Source organism: Dissoconium aciculare, assembly GCF_010015565.1.
Source record: "Dissoconium aciculare CBS 342.82 unplaced genomic scaffold K489scaffold_24, whole genome shotgun sequence".
Classification (NCBI taxonomy): domain Eukaryota; kingdom Fungi; phylum Ascomycota; class Dothideomycetes; order Mycosphaerellales; family Dissoconiaceae; genus Dissoconium; species Dissoconium aciculare.
The window spans coordinates 26,285-44,190 of record NW_022984974.1 but is presented as its reverse complement, the minus strand read 5'-3'; the positions used below and the strand labels follow the sequence as shown (position 1 = coordinate 44,190).

General features: G+C 53.1%; 8 protein-coding genes across 8 annotated transcripts; 3 read left to right on the top strand and 5 right to left on the bottom strand.

Annotated features, from left to right (window-relative positions):
- Positions 1-7: 7 nt before the first annotated feature.
- K489DRAFT_374699 (DUF605-domain-containing protein) lies at positions 8-1,422 on the top strand (the record flags this gene model as incomplete). The annotated part of the gene is made up of 3 exons (XM_033603550.1): positions 8-128; positions 214-345; positions 401-1,422. 3 exons carry the CDS (start codon positions 8-10, stop codon positions 1,420-1,422), a joined length of 1,275 nt encoding a protein of 424 aa, XP_033454995.1.
- Positions 1,423-2,030: 608 nt separating this feature from the next.
- K489DRAFT_414138 (uncharacterized protein) lies at positions 2,031-3,227 on the bottom strand (the record flags this gene model as incomplete). The annotated part of the gene is made up of 2 exons (XM_033608129.1): positions 2,031-2,851; positions 2,909-3,227. The coding sequence occupies 2 exons, from the start codon at positions 3,225-3,227 to the stop codon at positions 2,031-2,033; spliced, it is 1,140 nt and encodes a 379-aa protein (XP_033454994.1).
- Positions 3,228-3,888: 661 nt separating this feature from the next.
- K489DRAFT_303876 (uncharacterized protein) lies at positions 3,889-4,464 on the top strand (the record flags this gene model as incomplete). The annotated part of the gene is made up of 1 exon (XM_033600494.1): positions 3,889-4,464. A coding segment is annotated over one exon (576 nt), but the record flags the coding sequence as incomplete, so codon positions are not given.
- A 728-nt stretch (positions 4,465-5,192) lies between these two features.
- On the bottom strand, positions 5,193-6,415 carry K489DRAFT_328537 (ChaC-like protein; the record flags this gene model as incomplete). The annotated part of the gene is made up of 6 exons (XM_033602066.1): positions 5,193-5,491; positions 5,567-5,717; positions 5,798-5,888; positions 6,100-6,157; positions 6,248-6,279; positions 6,372-6,415. The coding sequence occupies 6 exons, from the start codon at positions 6,413-6,415 to the stop codon at positions 5,193-5,195; spliced, it is 675 nt and encodes a 224-aa protein (XP_033454992.1).
- Positions 6,416-6,791: 376 nt separating this feature from the next.
- Positions 6,792-8,858, bottom strand: K489DRAFT_385349 (FMN-linked oxidoreductase). Its single transcript, XM_033606080.1, has one exon. The coding sequence runs from the start codon at positions 8,795-8,797 to the stop codon at positions 6,920-6,922; it is 1,878 nt and encodes a 625-aa protein (XP_033454991.1). The 5' UTR covers positions 8,798-8,858; the 3' UTR covers positions 6,792-6,919.
- A 762-nt stretch (positions 8,859-9,620) lies between these two features.
- On the top strand, positions 9,621-10,753 carry K489DRAFT_136177 (uncharacterized protein). Its single transcript, XM_033599089.1, has 2 exons — positions 9,621-9,661; positions 9,731-10,753. The coding sequence occupies exon 2, from the start codon at positions 9,843-9,845 to the stop codon at positions 10,395-10,397; it is 555 nt and encodes a 184-aa protein (XP_033454990.1). The 5' UTR covers positions 9,621-9,661; positions 9,731-9,842; the 3' UTR covers positions 10,398-10,753.
- A 355-nt stretch (positions 10,754-11,108) lies between these two features.
- On the bottom strand, positions 11,109-11,993 carry K489DRAFT_328534 (uncharacterized protein; the record flags this gene model as incomplete). The annotated part of the gene is made up of 2 exons (XM_033602065.1): positions 11,109-11,728; positions 11,804-11,993. 2 exons carry the CDS (start codon positions 11,991-11,993, stop codon positions 11,109-11,111), a joined length of 810 nt encoding a protein of 269 aa, XP_033454989.1.
- Positions 11,994-14,389: 2,396 nt separating this feature from the next.
- On the bottom strand, positions 14,390-17,697 carry K489DRAFT_365597 (uncharacterized protein). Its single transcript, XM_033602727.1, has 2 exons — positions 17,516-17,697; positions 14,390-17,458 (listed from the first exon to the last, which is right to left on the bottom strand). Exons 1-2 carry the CDS (start codon positions 17,559-17,561, stop codon positions 14,715-14,717), a joined length of 2,790 nt encoding a protein of 929 aa, XP_033454988.1. The 5' UTR covers positions 17,562-17,697; the 3' UTR covers positions 14,390-14,714.
- Between the last annotated feature and the right edge of the window lie 209 nt (positions 17,698-17,906).

Below are 17,906 nucleotides of genomic sequence, written 5' to 3'. Positions count from 1 at the left end.
ATGCGGCATGACAAAGCTACGTTGTCCCGCTTGCGGCAACGCCGCGACGCCACGACAGCGGACGGCAAAAGCACTCACTAATAATACACTCTTTCGCAGCGATGAAGCTTCGATAAGCTCCGCACAGTGTACGTCAGCCAGCCAGGCAGCAGGACATCGTATCGTAATTATCTTCTTCTCTTTCTGCATGCAATTGACTTGCACGGCATTAAGGGAGTAAAATCCCTTACACGACCATGGTTCTGCAGGTACCTTCCGATCTGAAGACGGTTGCGCCGGACGTGAAACGCTTCGCGCAAAGGGCATCAGAGTTGGAATCACTTCGACCTATAGTCGCCTATTGGTGTACGTCTGCACACTCTTAGACCATTGCATTTCAGAACTCATACCTTTCCGACAGGTAATTACTACGTTCTGCAACAGATCCTAAATCGCAAAATTCATGAGACTCATCCAGAATATGGCAATTACGCTATCGAGCTCATGGACAAGTTGGAGAGCTACAAGTCCGAGAATGCGACCAATGATGCCGTTGTAGACGATGTGGCCGCGCAAGCCTATATTGAGAACTTTGCACTCGAGACCTTTCGCCGAGCTGAGGAGGCTCAAAATACGGATCGCGTCACTCGACAGACCATAGACATTTTCCAAGCCTCCACGACATTCATCGATCTGCTCGCGATATGGGGTCCGCCGGACGCAGAGCTCATCGCCAAGAGCAAATTTGCCAAGTACCATGCACTGCGCATCGCAAAGGCAATCAGTAAAGGAGAGGACCCGAATGCGACAAATCCTCGTATAGAGCCTCCGCCGCAAATAGCAGATGCGGGTACCGCCGAGGAACTCGCAGCAGAGCTGGACGCCGACTCAGGCTCAACATATCGGCCGCCGACGGTTGAGACTACTGTAGATGATGACATTGGGTTCGTGCTTTCATCGGCACCTGCGAATACCGAGGCGACATCGCATGCAGGCTCGACGCGCGCTCCTTTGGTGGACGATGATTATGAACATGTTCCTGCTGCACCGTCCACACAGCGAGACGATGTATCGCCCATCCAGACAGCACAAGAATCTACAATGGGAGACTATTTTCCGCCTGTGGTAGCTGCAGCACCATCTTTCAATACATCAACCGCAACTGCGCCTTTGCCCCCGCCATCGCCGATGATTTCGAGAATTTCCGAAACTCAAGCACCACCGCCGACCATGCCACCTACGACCACTCCTTCGAGCCTTCCGGCCACAGTCCCAGTCACTTCGATACCTCAGCAGCTTCCGACCAGCTACAATTTTGACGACGATAGCATCGCAGCGGCGCAGAAGCATGCAAAGTGGGCAATCTCGGCTCTTCAGTTTGAAGATGTGAATACAGCAGTGTTGGAGCTGCGGATTGCATTAAAGAGTTTAGGTGGTCTCTGATCACAACGACGCACAATAGATGGTCCCACACTCACTGCTGCATTTGTTCTGCCAACAAGACCGTTCAAACGTGTTCTAGAGACTCTCAACTAATGCGCCCATGTGCCCAGCAACGTTGCGGCTCTCGTGGGGGTTACGATGACAGACGGCCACCAGTGATGCAATTAGATGCCAAATGAGACTCTACAGAACCTACCGGATCCGGACCAAGGGAAATTTCGGCATTGCGGTCCGGCAGCAGTATGAGCTTCGATGTTGCAAAAGTGACATTCGGTTCATGAGCGCTCGTGCGAAATGCTGAGATTTTCCTGAGCAGCAATAGAGAGGCACAGAGGTGGAAACAGAGCGCAATATAGGCATCGCAGAGTACGCGTGCATGACAAATCGGTCCTGCAACCGTCGATCCATGTTATCATACGGCCTCAGCCAATGTGTGAAAGTCGATCGAACACAGTTTGAATCGATCGTACGATATGTTGTACCTTTTATACATGATGAAGTAGTCTGCAGGTGTGCTGGCTGCGCGCTCATAGGTGCATGCTCCCCTGCTCACGTACAATTCCCGATATAACGCCTCCAAGTAAATCTTGCCACATCAGGCACCCTAATCATTTCCTTGCGGTAGGGCCGCTGACGCCCGCTCCAATGACACTAGGAAGTTGCTCATCACCCATCTCCCAGATCTGACCAACGGCAAACCCGATCAAAAATACCAATCCAACCGTGAATAGCACAATGAGCCAGAACTCGACGCTGACATCCTTCTTCTGACACGCGGGTCCGCTCCAATATGTTGTGGAGATGAGGTCGTTGTGCTTCGTTGTCGTGTTGCCACACTTGCATGAGAAGCAGTCGTACGGCACAGGGGCTGATTTGTCGTGGTACTCCTTTCTGCATTGGCCGTGACCACTACAGTTCTGAGTTCGACGCTCACACTCAGCCAAGGAATGGAAGCAAGCGGGCAGAATACCTCGAATAATGGTGGCGTTCTTCTTGGCCAAGGCTCCCAGCGAGGCTTTGTTCGAGGAGCTCTCAGGGCGCTTCTTCTCGATCAGGGGTTGTTCCTTAACAGCACGCTTCTTCAAGAATTGCTGAGACGGCATCTCATATGTCCCCCATACTGAAGGCTCCTCTGCGCTTTCGCTATCTCCGCCGCGGCAGGTGATCAGCGCCGTGATACTCCAGGTATCTTGTTTGACGAGCCTGGCAAATGTGTTTTCCAACTCTTCAATCGATGCCGTCCTGAAAATGATATCTCCATTCTCGGTCACGTGTTGGGAGCCACTAATAGTTTGCTGTGTTTGTGCGTCGCTGAGGGAAGAAAGGCCTGTGGCGTCAACTTGCCGGGCGAGGTCCACAAAGAGTCCGCCGCAGCTCGGTGCGGATTTGACTTGGAAACTGGTGTATGAGCTCAGTGCGGAGGAAGACACTGAATATCATGTCAGCGCGAAGATTCATATGCTCAAAGTGATGTCGTCAGACACACTTGCTGCCTCTGCCACGTTCTCCAACAACAACAAAGCTGTCTTTGTCTTGCCTGACGCTTTCCCAAACAATGGAGTCTTCACTCCAAACTCATTGATTGCATCGATGATTTCTTGTCGGTCTAGATCTGAGCTGTGATACTCTTGGACATGAGCCCTCTGCGCAAGGACTAGACGAGCCGCAACCGGTTCCAGCTCTCTCCCACCGAGATGAGGGCGAGCTGGTGTATGAGGATCATAGGTGAAGACGCGAGCTGCAGACACCGCCGATGCGGCCTCGCATAGGGCCGCAAGCACGGCAACAGCGAAGGCCGACTTCATATTTCCGAGCTGTGATGGTGATGCCGACGAAGATTGTGCAGCCAGGAATGTGAGCGGTCCAACAACGTGAATGCTGCTGTATCGTCACGGAAGCTCGCCTGTGGACAATCGTCACAGCCAGTCGCCAATCGACCGGAACCGGATAGTGTCGGCACTATCCGTAACCCTTGCCTCTGGCTTTCGCCCACATCATCCATCATCGGCTTTGGTGACGGGAGGGCAGGCATGTGCGCATCGATCATTATTCCCATCACATGGTTTCGACATTACGTTGACCATTTGCACCACTGACAACCTTCTGGAATCAACACGATCTCTTCACATCTACCACCAAATGTGCTGACCACATCATCGGGTCCTGCAGCAGCGCTGGACGACCATGCAGAATCTATCACGTGCCCTGCGATTAAGGCAACTGCACTCGATCCCGCCTCGCAGCTATCAACTACAACAACTACGGAGGATCTCCGATGATGTGTATCGGAACGGACAAGCTTTGCGCATTCAACGAGTGCACTTCAAGGAAAGGCGGCTCCCGCGGCCGTCTACCTGGTGGCGGCTAATCGCCGGTACGGTCTTCACCTTTGTCGCAGTGCAGCGAGCCGCGGGATACTTTCTGGCAGATATCGACGAGGAAACTCGCCAAGGCGAACCCAAAGAACTTACCGAGGAGGAGGTGGCTGAACAATTGGACGAAGCTGTATTCGTGCCGCTCACTTGGGCCACAAAGCAACCTAGGATATATTACAATGGCGATGATCCTGAGTGGCAAGAGTTCATTCGAATCGCGAAAGATAAGGAAACGCGAGAGGAAATCAAAACAGATGCGAGACAGTTGATATCCGAAGGCGCCTTGAAGCATCCCGTGATTCACAAGTGGCTTGGCCAGGAGCCTCGCTTTGGCCGCTGCTGGATCGAGTTTCATTTTCCAGATGGACCACCGGAGGAATACTCCCGAATTGGTATCTTTTGGGCGACGGACTTCATCGCCACCGGTATTCAAAATATGACAACGGAGGAATACCAGCAATGGTCACGGTCCATCTGGCCTGCGGCTGCCGGTCAGTCCGCTTGGGCTGCGGTCAAGGTATTGGTCGGAATGCAGATTCGGCGGGTACAGCAATCTGTCGGCTATGCTGAGGTAGATCCATCTAGTCCGGAAGAGAAATTTAAGCTGTGGAGGACGTTAGTGCAACGTCAGGAAGCGATGCGCGCTGCGGAGACTGGGAAGAGCCAGACATCGAGCGAAGGAGAGGGAGGAAATGGCGAGGCCGGCAGTGGTCTCGTGAGTAAAACATCCTCAGCAACCTCGTCAACGCGCACGTCCGAATTTCCCCTCACAGATCGACGACTGCCGTCATGGCTCGTATCGGACACGTCCAAATCATCTGGGCAATCCTCCGACAGCGCGTCACTTCCCGGCGCGTCTTCGTTGGATCTTTCTGACCCATCATCCAACTCATTCAGCAACCTCGATATACCTGTCGCCATGATGGTCTTCAGACAGACCTACAAGAAACACACCACCCCTCAATTACGAGACTACCGGGATATTCCGCGGGGCAATTTCATAGTCCAAGGTCTCGTCGAGATGATGGGAACGAATGGGCGTGTGCAATTCGACCTCATGTCCGCGTATGATCCGGAAGAGAAGAAATTTGTCAACGCCGTCGTTAAAGTTAGGGGGCACTACCCGAAGATGCAGGCACCCAAGGGAGGGAATCGAATAGTTTGACAGCGTCATACACATCATTGAGCATGGCGCTGAAGAGGAGTTCTGCGCTTATGTCATGAGCGGGGATGGTTTTGTAGCCTTTATGGCAATTTTTCTGCTGCGGTTTAGCGAACGGACCTGGTTTCTTTGCGTATCTCTACTTATCACCACCCTTCAATTCATCTCACGTCAATAAAGCACACATCATGATAGACGAGCTTTGTCGCCCATCTCCCTTTTCGTCTTGGCCTCTATTTCTTCTCATCTTCTCCCCCCTTCGCCTTCATCTCAACCTCTCTACACCTCCTCGCCAAATCGCTCACATGTTCATCGCCACTCTCAGGACTCAATTCATTCAACGCCGTCTCGAGCTCATACAGATAGTCCCGGTTCTCTCCACTCGGGCCACGTGAAGCGACGATATGTTCCGCCAGAGCCTGCGGATCCTGGGGGCCGAGGAATTGCGGATTGGTCGGCAGTCCGATGTATACGAGACATTTGATCGGAGATTGGATCGACGTCGAATCAGTCGTCTGCTGCGAAGTCGTTGCTGAAGGGGAGATGTGTACGTCTTGATAGGTTGCGGTCATATCCTGCGCCTTCTTCTTCGGGGCTTCGGGTTGACTGTGTGCTGGGTCCGCGCGGCTGTGAAAGGGCGTGTATTGAATTGTGTATCCGTTGATTTCGCGGATGTTCATGTATTCAGTCACTTCAGCCACCCGGGCAGCTGGTATCCGATAGGCAGCGCCCCAGACTTTTGGCGGAGCTGATGCGTGCTGTTTTGTTTTTCCAAAGATGATCAGCGTCGGTCCACTGGAAGTTGTAGCGGAGCTGACGTGATCAGGAGGAAGAGCACACTCACTTGGTCGGTCAACGACTCCCAGAAGCTTCGTTCTAACAATGTGACGACGCGGCCGGGGGCTTCTGGCGTGCCGCGATGATCCTCGCTGTGAACCTCGCTGTCATCAATCTACAGCTTCATTGATCGACGAGATATTCCATGGTCATTTTTCAACGAACCTCGCCTGTGGTACGCGTCAACATTGAATGTTCATTCGTAAGCTGGGCATCGTTCGAGTCTCTTCAGACATCTGGAAGGGGAAATGTAGCCTGAAGAGAAGCTGCCTGAACCACCAATCGCATGAGGAAAGGCAAAACGAGCGTACCTGCCAGAATCTCCTCACGAAACCTTCGATGTATCCCGGTAGTCGCAAGTCTGTTCATCGCCGAAGGTGAGCTATGGATGTTGTCGAACCGATCATAGATGCTTTGAACTCGACAGGGGATCCCTTCGTGGAATACGAACCATAATGTGGAGGAGGTTTCCAAATCAAACTCCTAGATCGACAACGTCAAACATCAGCGACTCAACTTTTCGACGTGCCTGAGATAGTAAACACGGCGTGTCCATCTAAACGGAGCCTGCTCACCCGTAGCCAAATAACCAGAGATCCTGGTCAGCTATCTCCGACATGATCAACTTTCCAAATCTACGATCGTTCTAGAGAAGTCCAGGAAACGTCACGGCCGTATAGCAAATGGCAGAACAGCAATGTACACTTTCTCTATGCAGGCACTCAGCTAATAATACTCACCTCAGCTTGACCTCGAGCACGTCAACGGGGAGTGACGTCGGTCGTTGATCGAATCCAACATCGTAAGCCCAAATTCTTAGGGTTACGATTGGCTTTTCCACCGCGAGAATTTAGAGCATGTCTTCACGTATGGCAGAGACAACAGATGTCGCATGATGTTGGCAAAGATAAGGTGGTTTAGATCGGAGACTTGGTGAGAGCCATCCCGTTCAGACGATGAAGCAGTGGTTTGACAGTCATAGCAGATCATATAGTCAAGCGCGATGTGTGAATCTTCTTTGTTTTACATGTAATCTATTCACAAAGGAGAGAGAGTCTAACGAACACTTCATGTCGTACAATTGGCGATGCCAGTAACACCCAGAAAATCCTCGTGAAACATCTCATTTCTTCTCCTTGGCACCAACAATTCCAGCAGCCTCAGCGCCATAAGCAGGATCCCTCGCCGCTTCCGCCGCAGCCGAAGTGCTTCCTTGCTGAGCCAGAGCCTTGGTCGCACGCTCCTCTCGTCCGCGATGCAAAGCATCGCGCATCTCACTCTTGATACGGGTGACGGTCCCAACGCCGCCGTACATCATGGCGGTGTAGACCTGGCAGACGCTGGCGCCAGCATTGAGGATTTGGAGACATTGGTCACCGTTGGTGATGCCGCCGGTTGCGAACAGGACTTTGGCTTTCAGTGGCTGGGAGGATGAAGGAGTGGATGCTGGAGGTGCTGATTCGGAGGTGTGTGGGTCGGGAATGCGGATTAGGGGTTGGGTTGCGCCTTTTTCGGCCTCGGAGGGTTCGGCATCAAGAGGTTTGAGGTTTTGCGAGTCGCGCTTGATACCAGCCTTTGTGTCTTGCACGCCAGGGTCTCGTGCGGTCTGTTCCTGGAGTTGTGATTGCTGCGATGATGTTTTCTGTTCCTTGGGAGCGTTTTGCGGTCTCGACTCGTCTTCGGGAGGGCCGAGATCGAGTCTCTCACGGTACCGTTTGACAAGGTCAAGCGTGCGCTCGAACATCTGAGGTCCGGAATAGCCGCCAACCTCGTTCAAGATGTTGGCCTCATCAGCTGGCATGATGTATCCCTGCGGGACAGGCGCAGGACGCTTCTTGGTTGTGTTGCCGACAATGACACCGTCAACTCCGGAAGCCCACACAGCTGCGCAAATGCCCTCGATCTGTGCATCGCTGTCCTCATCGGGGCTGACCTTGACCATGACGGCAGGCTTGGTCTTGCGATCGCAATCCTGAGCAGCGTCAACAACGGCAGTGAGAATAGCAGTCAAGGGTCCAGTGGCTTGCAAATCTCGTAGTCCCGGTGTATTCGGCGAGGAGACGTTGACGACTAAGATATCCGCATATTTTGCCAAGTGATCCACACAAGTAACATAGTCGCGAGCGATGGCCAAAATATCATTATCCGGAGTTGCCTTGTTCTTTGCGATTTGCACGGCTAAAAGTTTACCGGGGACGAGACTACCAGGTGGCACTTGTGCTTCACCAGAAAGCACGATCTCCTCGGCGTCTGCGCCGATACCAAGACCATGGGCGTATGCAAAGGATCGCAGGCGCTCGCGCAGTTGCATTGCAACATGCTCGGCACCCTCAGAGTTCAGACCATATCTGTTGATGAGAGCATTTTGAGAGGGAATGCGGAAGACACGAGGCTTGGGGTTGCCTTCTTGGGGGAGAGGTGTCACGCCACCGACTTCGACTATCGCAGGACCCAATGCAAACAGCGCCGAAGGAATCTCAGCATTTTTATCGATGCCAGCAGAGGTGCCAACAGGATTGTTCAAAACATGACCAAAGACCTCAACACGCAAATCGCCCTTCTCTTCGTCTTCATTTCCGCGCTCGCGAGGGTGGAGATTGAAATCGTAGAGAGCCGAGATGTAGCGGATTCCAGAATGGTGAGCCTCCTCGGGATCGTAATGGATGAGTCTCAGCGCAGGGACGACCAGCCATTGGTGGACGCTGGCCCGGGTGTCGGTGATGTAGAGGTATCCAAAGCCCAGAACGAAGACAAACGCCGTTCCATAGAGGTATGCAATGATCTTTGAGCCGGCCGATGCGGTCGAGGCAGCTACCGCAGCTGTGGTGGACTGCTCTTGACACCGAGACTGTTGTTGGTGGAATTGACGGACGACACTTCGACTCAATGGCTGTTGTCTCGCAACGGGAGCCAGACGGTTGAGTGGTCGAGACTCGGAGCGCGCTGCATACTGGAGTGCTTGTCGTGCCGAAGCACTCCACATCCGCGGCGAGCGTAACATGATTGTAGGAAATCGGCACTGGAAGCTACAGCTTGAAGTTTGTCAACATCTTGAATCTTTCGTCGGCATTGAACTGCCGCCGCGTCGACTGCACTAGCGGGCCGCAAAGTCGCCCATCCCTCATCTCTGTCACTACGGCGTACGAAAACACGGCCTCGCCCATCAAATGACGTCGCACTGGAAACACCAAGCGGGAGTCTACTAACGGGCCTCGGAGCCACCACCGAGGAACTCCAACTACTATGTCCCACTGATGAGACTTGCCGTCAACGTGAGAGCAAATCCAAAGTCTACTGCTCTGCTCGTACTTGACCTAAAAGCCGGTCGAAGTAATAAGTTACGCTGCTGAGGGAACGAGCTAAAGCATGTGCAGCGCACCAGCAATTCATCCACGGCCCTACGAGCATCAAGCTTTGAGATGTCACCGTTCCAAGGGTCTGCTTTCCCGTACGTCATCAAGTCCGCGCGTCCCAGAAAGTGACCTTCTCGATTGAGTGAGCGAGAGCATGACACTGGTGAGTTCTGAGTGGTCAGTCTTTGCGGAAGGGGTGTGATGGGCTCGATTGAGGACGAGGGCTCCTTCGCCTGGTCTGCGGACTCGCTCGATCCCAGCTTTGTGTAGAGCACTGTATAAGATCCTTGGTGTCAGAACACGCGACAATGCGGATTTCTTGAGAAGGGATCGATGACCACTACTAATGACGCCTGGATCCTGATCGAATTGGCAGTCGTCAAGAATCATCATCATAGTTCAGGGTCACTTTGCTCACGATGCTAGCGGGACATTCTTAAGCGAGAACTTCTGAAAGAGGGAAGCGCAGATCTATGCTTGCGCTATAGACCGGTCCCACGATCGCTGGTGCTGTAAGAAAGCCATGTGGTCCTGCCAATCCCCATGTGCTGATCATCCACTCTTCTCCCGAACTCTCACAGCATTCACCTTTGCAATAGGAGTGTGAAACCAATCCACACAGATTTCCTCCCTGAACAACACCCAAATAAACGAAGCATAGTCTCACCGGGAGGACAAAAGCAGAGGGACAAGATGCATTCCGCATCTGCCCTCCGTCCACATATCATGGAACACCTACGTCATCCGCTCAAGAGCCTCTCGCGTTCCAACACTAGCGAAGAAGACGAAGAAAGCACTCTGCCAAAACGTGCCGATACCTTCCCAGCAGCAGCGACAGCAACCAACGACAATCATGAACCTCACCACCAACAGCTACAAGAACAACGCACCGCGACTCCTCCAATTCCGATCGTCACCAAAGCGAATACGACTCCCCTCGGACCCTCCCACTCTTCTCACTCTTCAACCACCTCCTCCGAATCAACCGAAGAACCTACCACCAAACCTTCTCGAGCCCAAACCCTTCCCACCTCAGCGACTTCAGCCCCAACTTCCGCCGCCACGACGAACAAGAACAACAACGGCGACACAACAAAGCGCCAAGTCAAGCACTCCCCCGAATCATTCTACGCCGCAATCCACGAGGGCAACAGCAATCGCACCACACTCGCAGGTGCAGGGAAGCGTCGGGAACGGAGGGCATCGAAGACGTCCATTGTGGATTCGGCGAGTTTGTTGGGGGTCTGATGAGAAAGGGTTGGAGTTGTGTGTGTATGTATGGTTTGGTCCGTTGGGGAATGGAACGGAGTATATTTCTGAATGAAATGGACTGGTAGAGAGTGATTGGAGGAGGTATTTGCGTCGTGATGGTAAGTAAGCATGTATGTATGATTCGAGCATTGGTGTCCACGGCGTAATTGATGATTGCATGTGATAATTTCCATATTTTCTGAGTCTGCTCATCTCGTATTTGTCGTCCCCTGTGGAGCAGGGAACGCACTTCCAGTGCTTCTCTCGCCGAATGAGATAGGGGAGAGCAGTACAAGGAAAACACAACTCTGAGCACAGAGGGACAAGATGGGCTTTCAAATCCATTTGGGAGGGAGAATTTCCAGACACAAAACAATAACCAGTCCTTAACAATCATGATAATCGCCAGCTTCACAAATAATCAAACCCCTCGTAGCCACCTTTCCAGGATAGATCATGTTGTCTCCCATATCGCGAGGAAGAATAATAATTGTACAGACATTAGCCACCCCAAGTTCAGTTTCCAACTCCATCCCCTTTTCTTCATCATAGCGCCTGGTAAAAGTTTCGAGTCGTGGACACTTTCTTCATCGTCTCGTCAAAATTCGGTAGTGCCTCAAAACACACATTTCATCAATTCCATTCCCAGCCCGTTTGTCATGATTCCGTTTTCCGAACAATCGCATTCACTTTGGTGTTGTCATCGTTTCAGTACCCAGGCGGGCTCGTGGCTCCACCGGCCGGGTTTGACGACTGTGCCGCGGAAGCCGCAGGGTTTGTTGGTGCGGAGCCCGAAGTGTTCACACCATGAGCAGCGCTGCCTTCACGCATAGCCTGAAGCGTACGGGGGAAATACGGCTCGACGCCCCAGTTGCGGAGATAGGCACCGGTTTTCTCGATGCGCTTGATTTCGCGACCGACGCTCCATTCGGCGGCTTCCTCGGCGAAACGGCCTTCCACGACGCCGACCATGCTGTCATCCAGACGAGCGTAAAAGGCACGGCGTTCCTTGCGGTCCTCCTCGTCGCCGGCCTCAAGGCCGCCGTGGGAGTTGAGATTGCCGCCTAGTTTGAGGAGCAGGTCGAAGGCGTATCGTGGGCCGCTGGGTAGGGCGGTCAGGCGGGCGATATCAGGGAGGAATTTGAGCATGCAGGCGGAGAAGGATGGAGTGGGGAGGCTGTCATTGAGGTCGTCTTGTAGTCGGTGCAAGTCAAAGTTGACGATGGTGATTTTGCGGTCAAGCTGAGCGTTGAGTGTGGCAGCGGCGTGAGTTGGAGAAGAGGCGTGGCTGGCGGAATCCATCTGCGCGGCGATTGAGGGAGGTACATCTGTAAGCGCATACATGTCAGCCAATGTTCTTCACTTGCTTTCGATTGTTATCCAAGCCATGGAGTCTGTCTTACCTGGTCGAAGGCCGCGCTTGTCGATCCATGCGTGCACATCCCGCTGTTGCGCCTCCAACTGATCAATGTATGCTTTGAGATCATGAATCTCGTTTTCTAGATTTTCCACTTTGTCGTTGTAGGGCCGCAGCGCTTGGTTGAACGCTTGTAGGAGAAGGTCGGGCGCTGGCTCGTGTTTGCTGCTGCGCATCGTCCCCGTCGCGCCATCGTATCCTTGTGATGCGCTTGTGTTGTATGCATTGGTCATGCTGTCACGACTCTGGGTGTAGCCGCCGTGGTTGAGGTCGGCCTGTTGTTGAGCTGGTCGAGCGTACATGTTTCCTCCAGAGGCCTTCTGGGTGAGGTCGCGCGATTGTGAGGGTGCAAGCGAGGTGCTTTGGCGACCGGCAGCGGGCTCGGCGAGATGATGATTGTCGTCGTAGGAAGCCGAGTTCGTCTTGGAGTCGTGCCGTGAGTCGTAACTGTCGACGTATGATTGACTGTTACTACGACTGCGAGAAAGGCGCTTGAAGAATGCCATAATGGTCCGGGGAGAGGAGAGAAGGTAAGGGCGTCGAGCTCGAGACCGAGACAAGAATGAGAGCGGAGGAGGAGGCGGGAGACTGAGGGCCGTGACAGTCTAGCGAGAGAGGGTATGTCTGCGATTGGGAGAGACGGGATGAGTGACACCTCCGATGAGCGATAGTGTTGGCAACGAGGTGGTGCGGCCGCGGGTGAGGCGCCGGTCAAGCCAGGGTCAAGTCGAGATAGTCCTAGATGGCGTGTGTGTGGTGATCAAGATTCTTCCTCGATGAGACCAACCGAGGTGTTCAGAGACAAGCAAGGTGTAGAGAGTGTGACAAGCTGAGACAAGGGAAGCAGAGTAAAAGGTATTGGCCTAAGAACTGTTTGGGAATAGTAGCGACAAGAGGATTGCGCGAGAGAGGGAGTTGGTGTGTCTGATCAGGCGAGGGAGCAAATGCGCATTGGCGGAGAGCAGCAAGCAAGAAGTCGGAGAGGCTGGGGGAGTAATATCGTCTGGAGAAAGGGTGATGTAATGGCTCTCCAACCGTCTACAGTTGCCCGTGTGTTCAACGGCGATGACACTTCACAGCATGCGCAAATTCCACTGCACAGTACTGTACTGTAACATGGGCGAGCGAAATGCGACGGTGGAGAGGTCGAAAAAGAAGCTGGCGGGGAAATTTGGGCGGGCGTTTTGTTCGTGCATGACCCCCCGAACGTAGAAATGGAGGAGGGTGGGGGAGAGGGATTCATCAATTCTGTTCCTCCTCAACGACACTGCAGCAGTCTTGCCGGTGCTGCTGCTGCTGCTGCTGCTGATGATGATGATCCTGGGAACACAGCCAACCAAGCAATGCTGACTGACGGACATGATCCTACCCGTGCGACCCAAGAACGCCGATATTTGTCACATGCGTATACTGTGCGATGATCAATTCATCGTCGCTGTCGTCGTCAGCAATCTCAATACCAATGGTGATCCCCAGCAGCCCAACATAAATATTGCCAGAAGTGCAGATCCGTCCACTTCGGGCTTCTGGCTTAGGCTTGGCTTATGCAGGTACCGCGACCACGCAGCCTTTCTCTCGCGCCAGTGTGTAGAGCCACGAGTCTTTCGAAGGTGGTGATCGACTTTGAAGCCGTAAATGGAAGACAAACCTCCGCCGCACCGTCGCTTCCGCGCACGACATCTGTCACGTCTCAGGTGATGACGACTCGCACACGATACACACATGGTGGTCCCGTGTTCAACGTGAAAAAAAAACGGGCAAGGGAGCGACGTTCAACCACTTATTGTTTCGGAATGCTTTTCTCCCGAATGTGTATTCAGATAATCTGGCGTATCGCGATGGCATGATGTGTGTGAAACTGCATCTGATCGAGAAAGCACACGACTTGAAGATGCGGCTTGACTCGCGTCCAGAGCGCGGTGCACGCCCCTCGATGGTCGTGTAAAAGGCCGGTGAAGCCAAAGAATGTGAGTGAAAGCCAATGTGTGGCTGGGGTCAAGCACCGTTCTCAACGGCTGCATCTCCAGCCTCCCGGAGGTGGCTTTTGGGCATGTCGTCGCATTCAACAAGGATCAACGAAAAGTACAGTTCTGGTAAGCAAGGTCAGTCCACAGCGGATGATGACAAAAGATCATTTCCACTCTCACTTGCCAGCACATGGGCGCACGCAGGTGGGCAAACAACGTTGCTTCTTTTTCTTCACCTGCGTACGCACTAGATAATACTTCACAATTAGGGTTACCATCCATAACTCGATGCTTCTCATTGTAATGACAACCATAATACAGAAACGAAGGCGCACAGTATGGCACATGAAGGATCGCATCCATAGGTCGAGACTCCGCAGTGTTCATGTTTCGGAAGCGCGTTTGGTGGGGGGGAATAAATTCCGTCGACCAATGAGTGCGGACAAGGTCAGAAGATGGTTGAGTCAGTACAGACTTGAACCTGCACGGAGAAAGCCTACTCCGAGCGAAGCGGATCGGCCACGACGAACGAGAGTTCGAATCTTGCTTGCCATCGCGTATCCAGATCCGTCACACGATCAGACCTATTATTAGAAATGTGCATTCGTGAAAGACAAGATCTCACGATGTCCATCTCCGGCCACATTCCTCCAGCGCCGGGAGATTTTTTGTCTCGGAGGTCCCTCCGTGAGACACACCGTTCACGACGCATTACATAGTGTCTGGTGGACATATTGACAGACAAATTCCCCTGCCGCACTTCGAAGGATAGTAAATCTCCCGAGACACAGGTGGTTGTTGAGTCTGTACTGCTGGACATACAAAAATTTACCATGAAATGTCGCAGGTAAAAAATGCGCGATTGCAACATGTCCAGGATATTCCTATCATGGAAATAATAATAACGATATGGAGGTTGCTACGTACCGGTCAATCCTTCCTCCCCAAACCACCAAAAGCCCCACCGACACCACCACCGCCTCCTACACCCGCCCCCTCCGTCCCTCTCCGGAAAAATTTGCCCAGATTTCTCAGATTCTCATTCAGACTCGGCGTGGCCGCGCCCGATCCCGCGGGACCCTCGCCGTCATGGGCACCAGCGCCAGCGCTGAGGGCAGGCGAAAGTGTAGCGGAACGATTGATAGAGGCCGCGCCACTGCTGCTGTCGCCGATGCTGAGGCCGTTGATTCCCGCGGTGATGCCGCCGCCGCCGGCACTCAGCGGAGATAATGCGGATGAGGCGGTGAATCGGTCGCCCGCGTCGCGGGCAGCATTGATGATGGCCGTGCCGAAGTGCGAAGGGTCGAAACGGTTGGGGAGTGAAGGGGTGGAGGAGTTGATGCTGGAGATGCCGATGCCTGCGAGCCCGGCAGTTCCGGTGCCGCTGGCATGATTCGTGCCACCGATGACGCCGTCCTTCAAGCCGCCGAGAAGAGGTGTCTGGCCTTGAGCTGCCGTCGTGGGAAGCAGTTGTAAACCGGCAATGAGTGGGTTGCTAGGAGGGAGCCCCTCGTTGGTAGGACTGGCTTTGTGCGCGTTGAAAAGCTCGACCAAGTGCGCCTGGTCCTGCTTTCGTACGATACCCTTGAGCTCAAGAACTTTGCGGAAGTTGGGCTCGGCGCGGTCGCGGATATGGATTAGATATGCCTGGACTAGGCCCTCAGGGGGCGAAGCACGGACTTGAAGCGTCTTGAGCAGTGGGTCAAGTTTCTTCGTTGTGGTGAGGTGAATACGTTTGACGAAGGCGGTAGTCGCTGCAGAAGGCACTTGTGCCTGCGAAGCACCACCGGTCTTATGATCTTCGGTTGTAGAATCGGCGTTCAAGCTCGGCAGACTTGCGAGACCTTGCTTCAACACATAGGAATCGAGGAGCATCTGCTCCGCACCCGATTCGGAAACGGGGCGGCAAGCAACAATGTTGAGTACGAATGTCGTGATCAACGCGTCGACTAGATTGTCACAATACGCCCGGGCGTACTGCGGCTTCTGCAGATACCTCAATGTCTCACTAGCCTTATCCTTGACTCGAGATAGCAGGATGGCTACAAAAGGGCTCTGGTCGCCAACGCTATCGAGCTTGCCCCATGATATCGATCGCATTTCCCTCCAGGCGGGCTCGCAGTCGACCTCGGTGCGATGAACGAGAGTGCGGATGGCAGACGAGGCCACGGCTAGGAAAGAATCCGCAGGAGACTGCAGGTCGACCTGCGCCCGCAAGTCGGTGTCGATGCGCGACTTGATCTTCTCCTCCAACTGCAAGGAGGTCTGATAGCAGTAATCCGCTGTGTTGAGGATGATGATGGAATTCTCGATATTGACGCCTCCCAGTGATCTCGCACTAAGAGAGGACGCCAGGACTTGCTGAGCGTACGCATCGAGATACTTAGCAAACGTTTTGGACAGATCCAGAAGTCGTGCGCCCGTTGATAGTTTGGCACATTGAGCGAGCGTGACTCGGTAGCTGTGAAAAAGCTCCGTCGATGAGGGAATTACCATTTGGGGATGGAATTCCTCCTCTGGGTTACGCAGCGGCTGTGAGCGATATTTGGGGATCGTCAGAGCCAGTTGTCGGTCCTGTGACTCCACCCAGATGCTGAGATATGGCTCGAAAGCTTCGGATATAGCTTGACTGAATCCTGTGCGCTTCTCATCTGCTGTCGAGGCGACACTGTCGATAGATGAACGTGAATTCGCAACTGCAAATCGGTGCTCCAAGCTCTGCTCAAAATCCAGTGTTTCCTGCAGGCATGAGAGAAGAAGATTGACGTCAGGAGGTTGACCGTCAGTCCTGCGCATAGACTTCTGTAGAATGCCCTTGTAATCTTCACGTGTGCCTTCACAAAATGCGTTGGCCAGCATCTCATTGACTTTCCAACTTGCAGGAAACAGGACGGCATGCTCAGCATCATAGGTCTTTAGCATCCTGTTAAACCAGGAATAACGACGGCCGATATTGTCCAATGATCCTGCTTCATCATTGCCACGAAAGACCTGCCGATACTCTCGGAGTTGAGTATTGCAATACCAAGTGATGAGCCGCGCACGAGCATGGTCTCCGAGTGAATCCAGGACTTGACACGCCTCGCCGAGCATCACGCGCTTCTGTGGAATCTCACTTTTGGCAAAAGTCACCTCGAAATCCTCACAAATTTGCTCCAACAGCTCCCTCTGCAGCTCAGCGACACTTTTGCTCAAGGCCGCAATCTGATCGATGCTTCGATAGCTTTTGAAATGTGCCATAAGTTGAATGACTGCCTGTAAGAGGTGGGCGCATTCTCTGTACTGTCGACTTTGACTCAATCCCCGTAGTTGTTCATACGCCGCTGTCAACATTTGCAGCCGCTTCAATGCGGTCATTGACAGCGTGAGGTTCCGCTTCGTGCTATCCAGCTTCTTGATATCTGCCGTCATCTCCGTGATTGTGCGCTCCGTCTCCAGTGCTCGTCTTTGCACATTCTCGATCTTTGCGAAAAGCTCTCCTAATTCTTCCTTCGCCTCTTGCATTCGCCGTACACTACCAGAGTTGGAAGCCGTCTGCGCCTCCACGAGGGACGCGATGTCCGAGTCGAGTTCATCCTGATAGCGCTGTAGGGAAGTGCTTACGACCGAGACTGTAGAGAGCGATGAGGGGTGCGAGAACAAGGCGTTGAGGTGATCAATGGGATCGTAGTCGACTAAACGGTGCGGATCAGTACTGTAGCATGGCATTACTTGGGACACTCAATCCTCACCAGCATCCAGTGCGTCGATTGCGGAAGTGCCATTGGCGGCGGACATTTGAACTGCGTAATCGCGAATTTGGTGAGCTGCCCAGGCACGCGGTCGAAGACTCCTTTCGCACGATGTTGTTTGTGGACGTCTCTAGTTTTGGGCTTGTTGGCATCGGTGCGCCTCCTGTAAGTTGTAATAATTGTCATACGTGGTCTCATTCATTTCATCGCAGTTTTAGAATGCTTCATGGACATTCAATCTAATTACCTAATTGGGCGAGTCGCGCGTCAACGCAAACAGACGTGCCGCGGGCCGCCGTGCATGAATATATTCTACAAATCACCTGGGCAGGGACCTTTTATTCCAGGGCTGTTATTACCACATCTCTGGAGCACATAAGCAGCATGAGCG

Excerpts from the sequence above, each read along its gene's own strand:
- K489DRAFT_385349 (XM_033606080.1), bottom strand. The coding sequence starts at position 8,797 with ATGTTACGCTCGCCGCGGATGTGGAGTGCTTCGGCACGACAAGCACTC.
- K489DRAFT_136177 (XM_033599089.1), top strand. The coding sequence starts at position 9,843 with ATGCATTCCGCATCTGCCCTCCGTCCACATATCATGGAACACCTACGT.
- K489DRAFT_365597 (XM_033602727.1), bottom strand. The coding sequence starts at position 17,561 with ATGTCCGCCGCCAATGGCACTTCCGCAATCGACGCACTGGATGCTG. Across the intron at positions 17,459-17,515 it reads AATCGACGCACTGGATGCTG|TCGACTACGATCCCATTGAT; the intron begins GTGAGGATTGAG and ends CGCACCGTTTAG.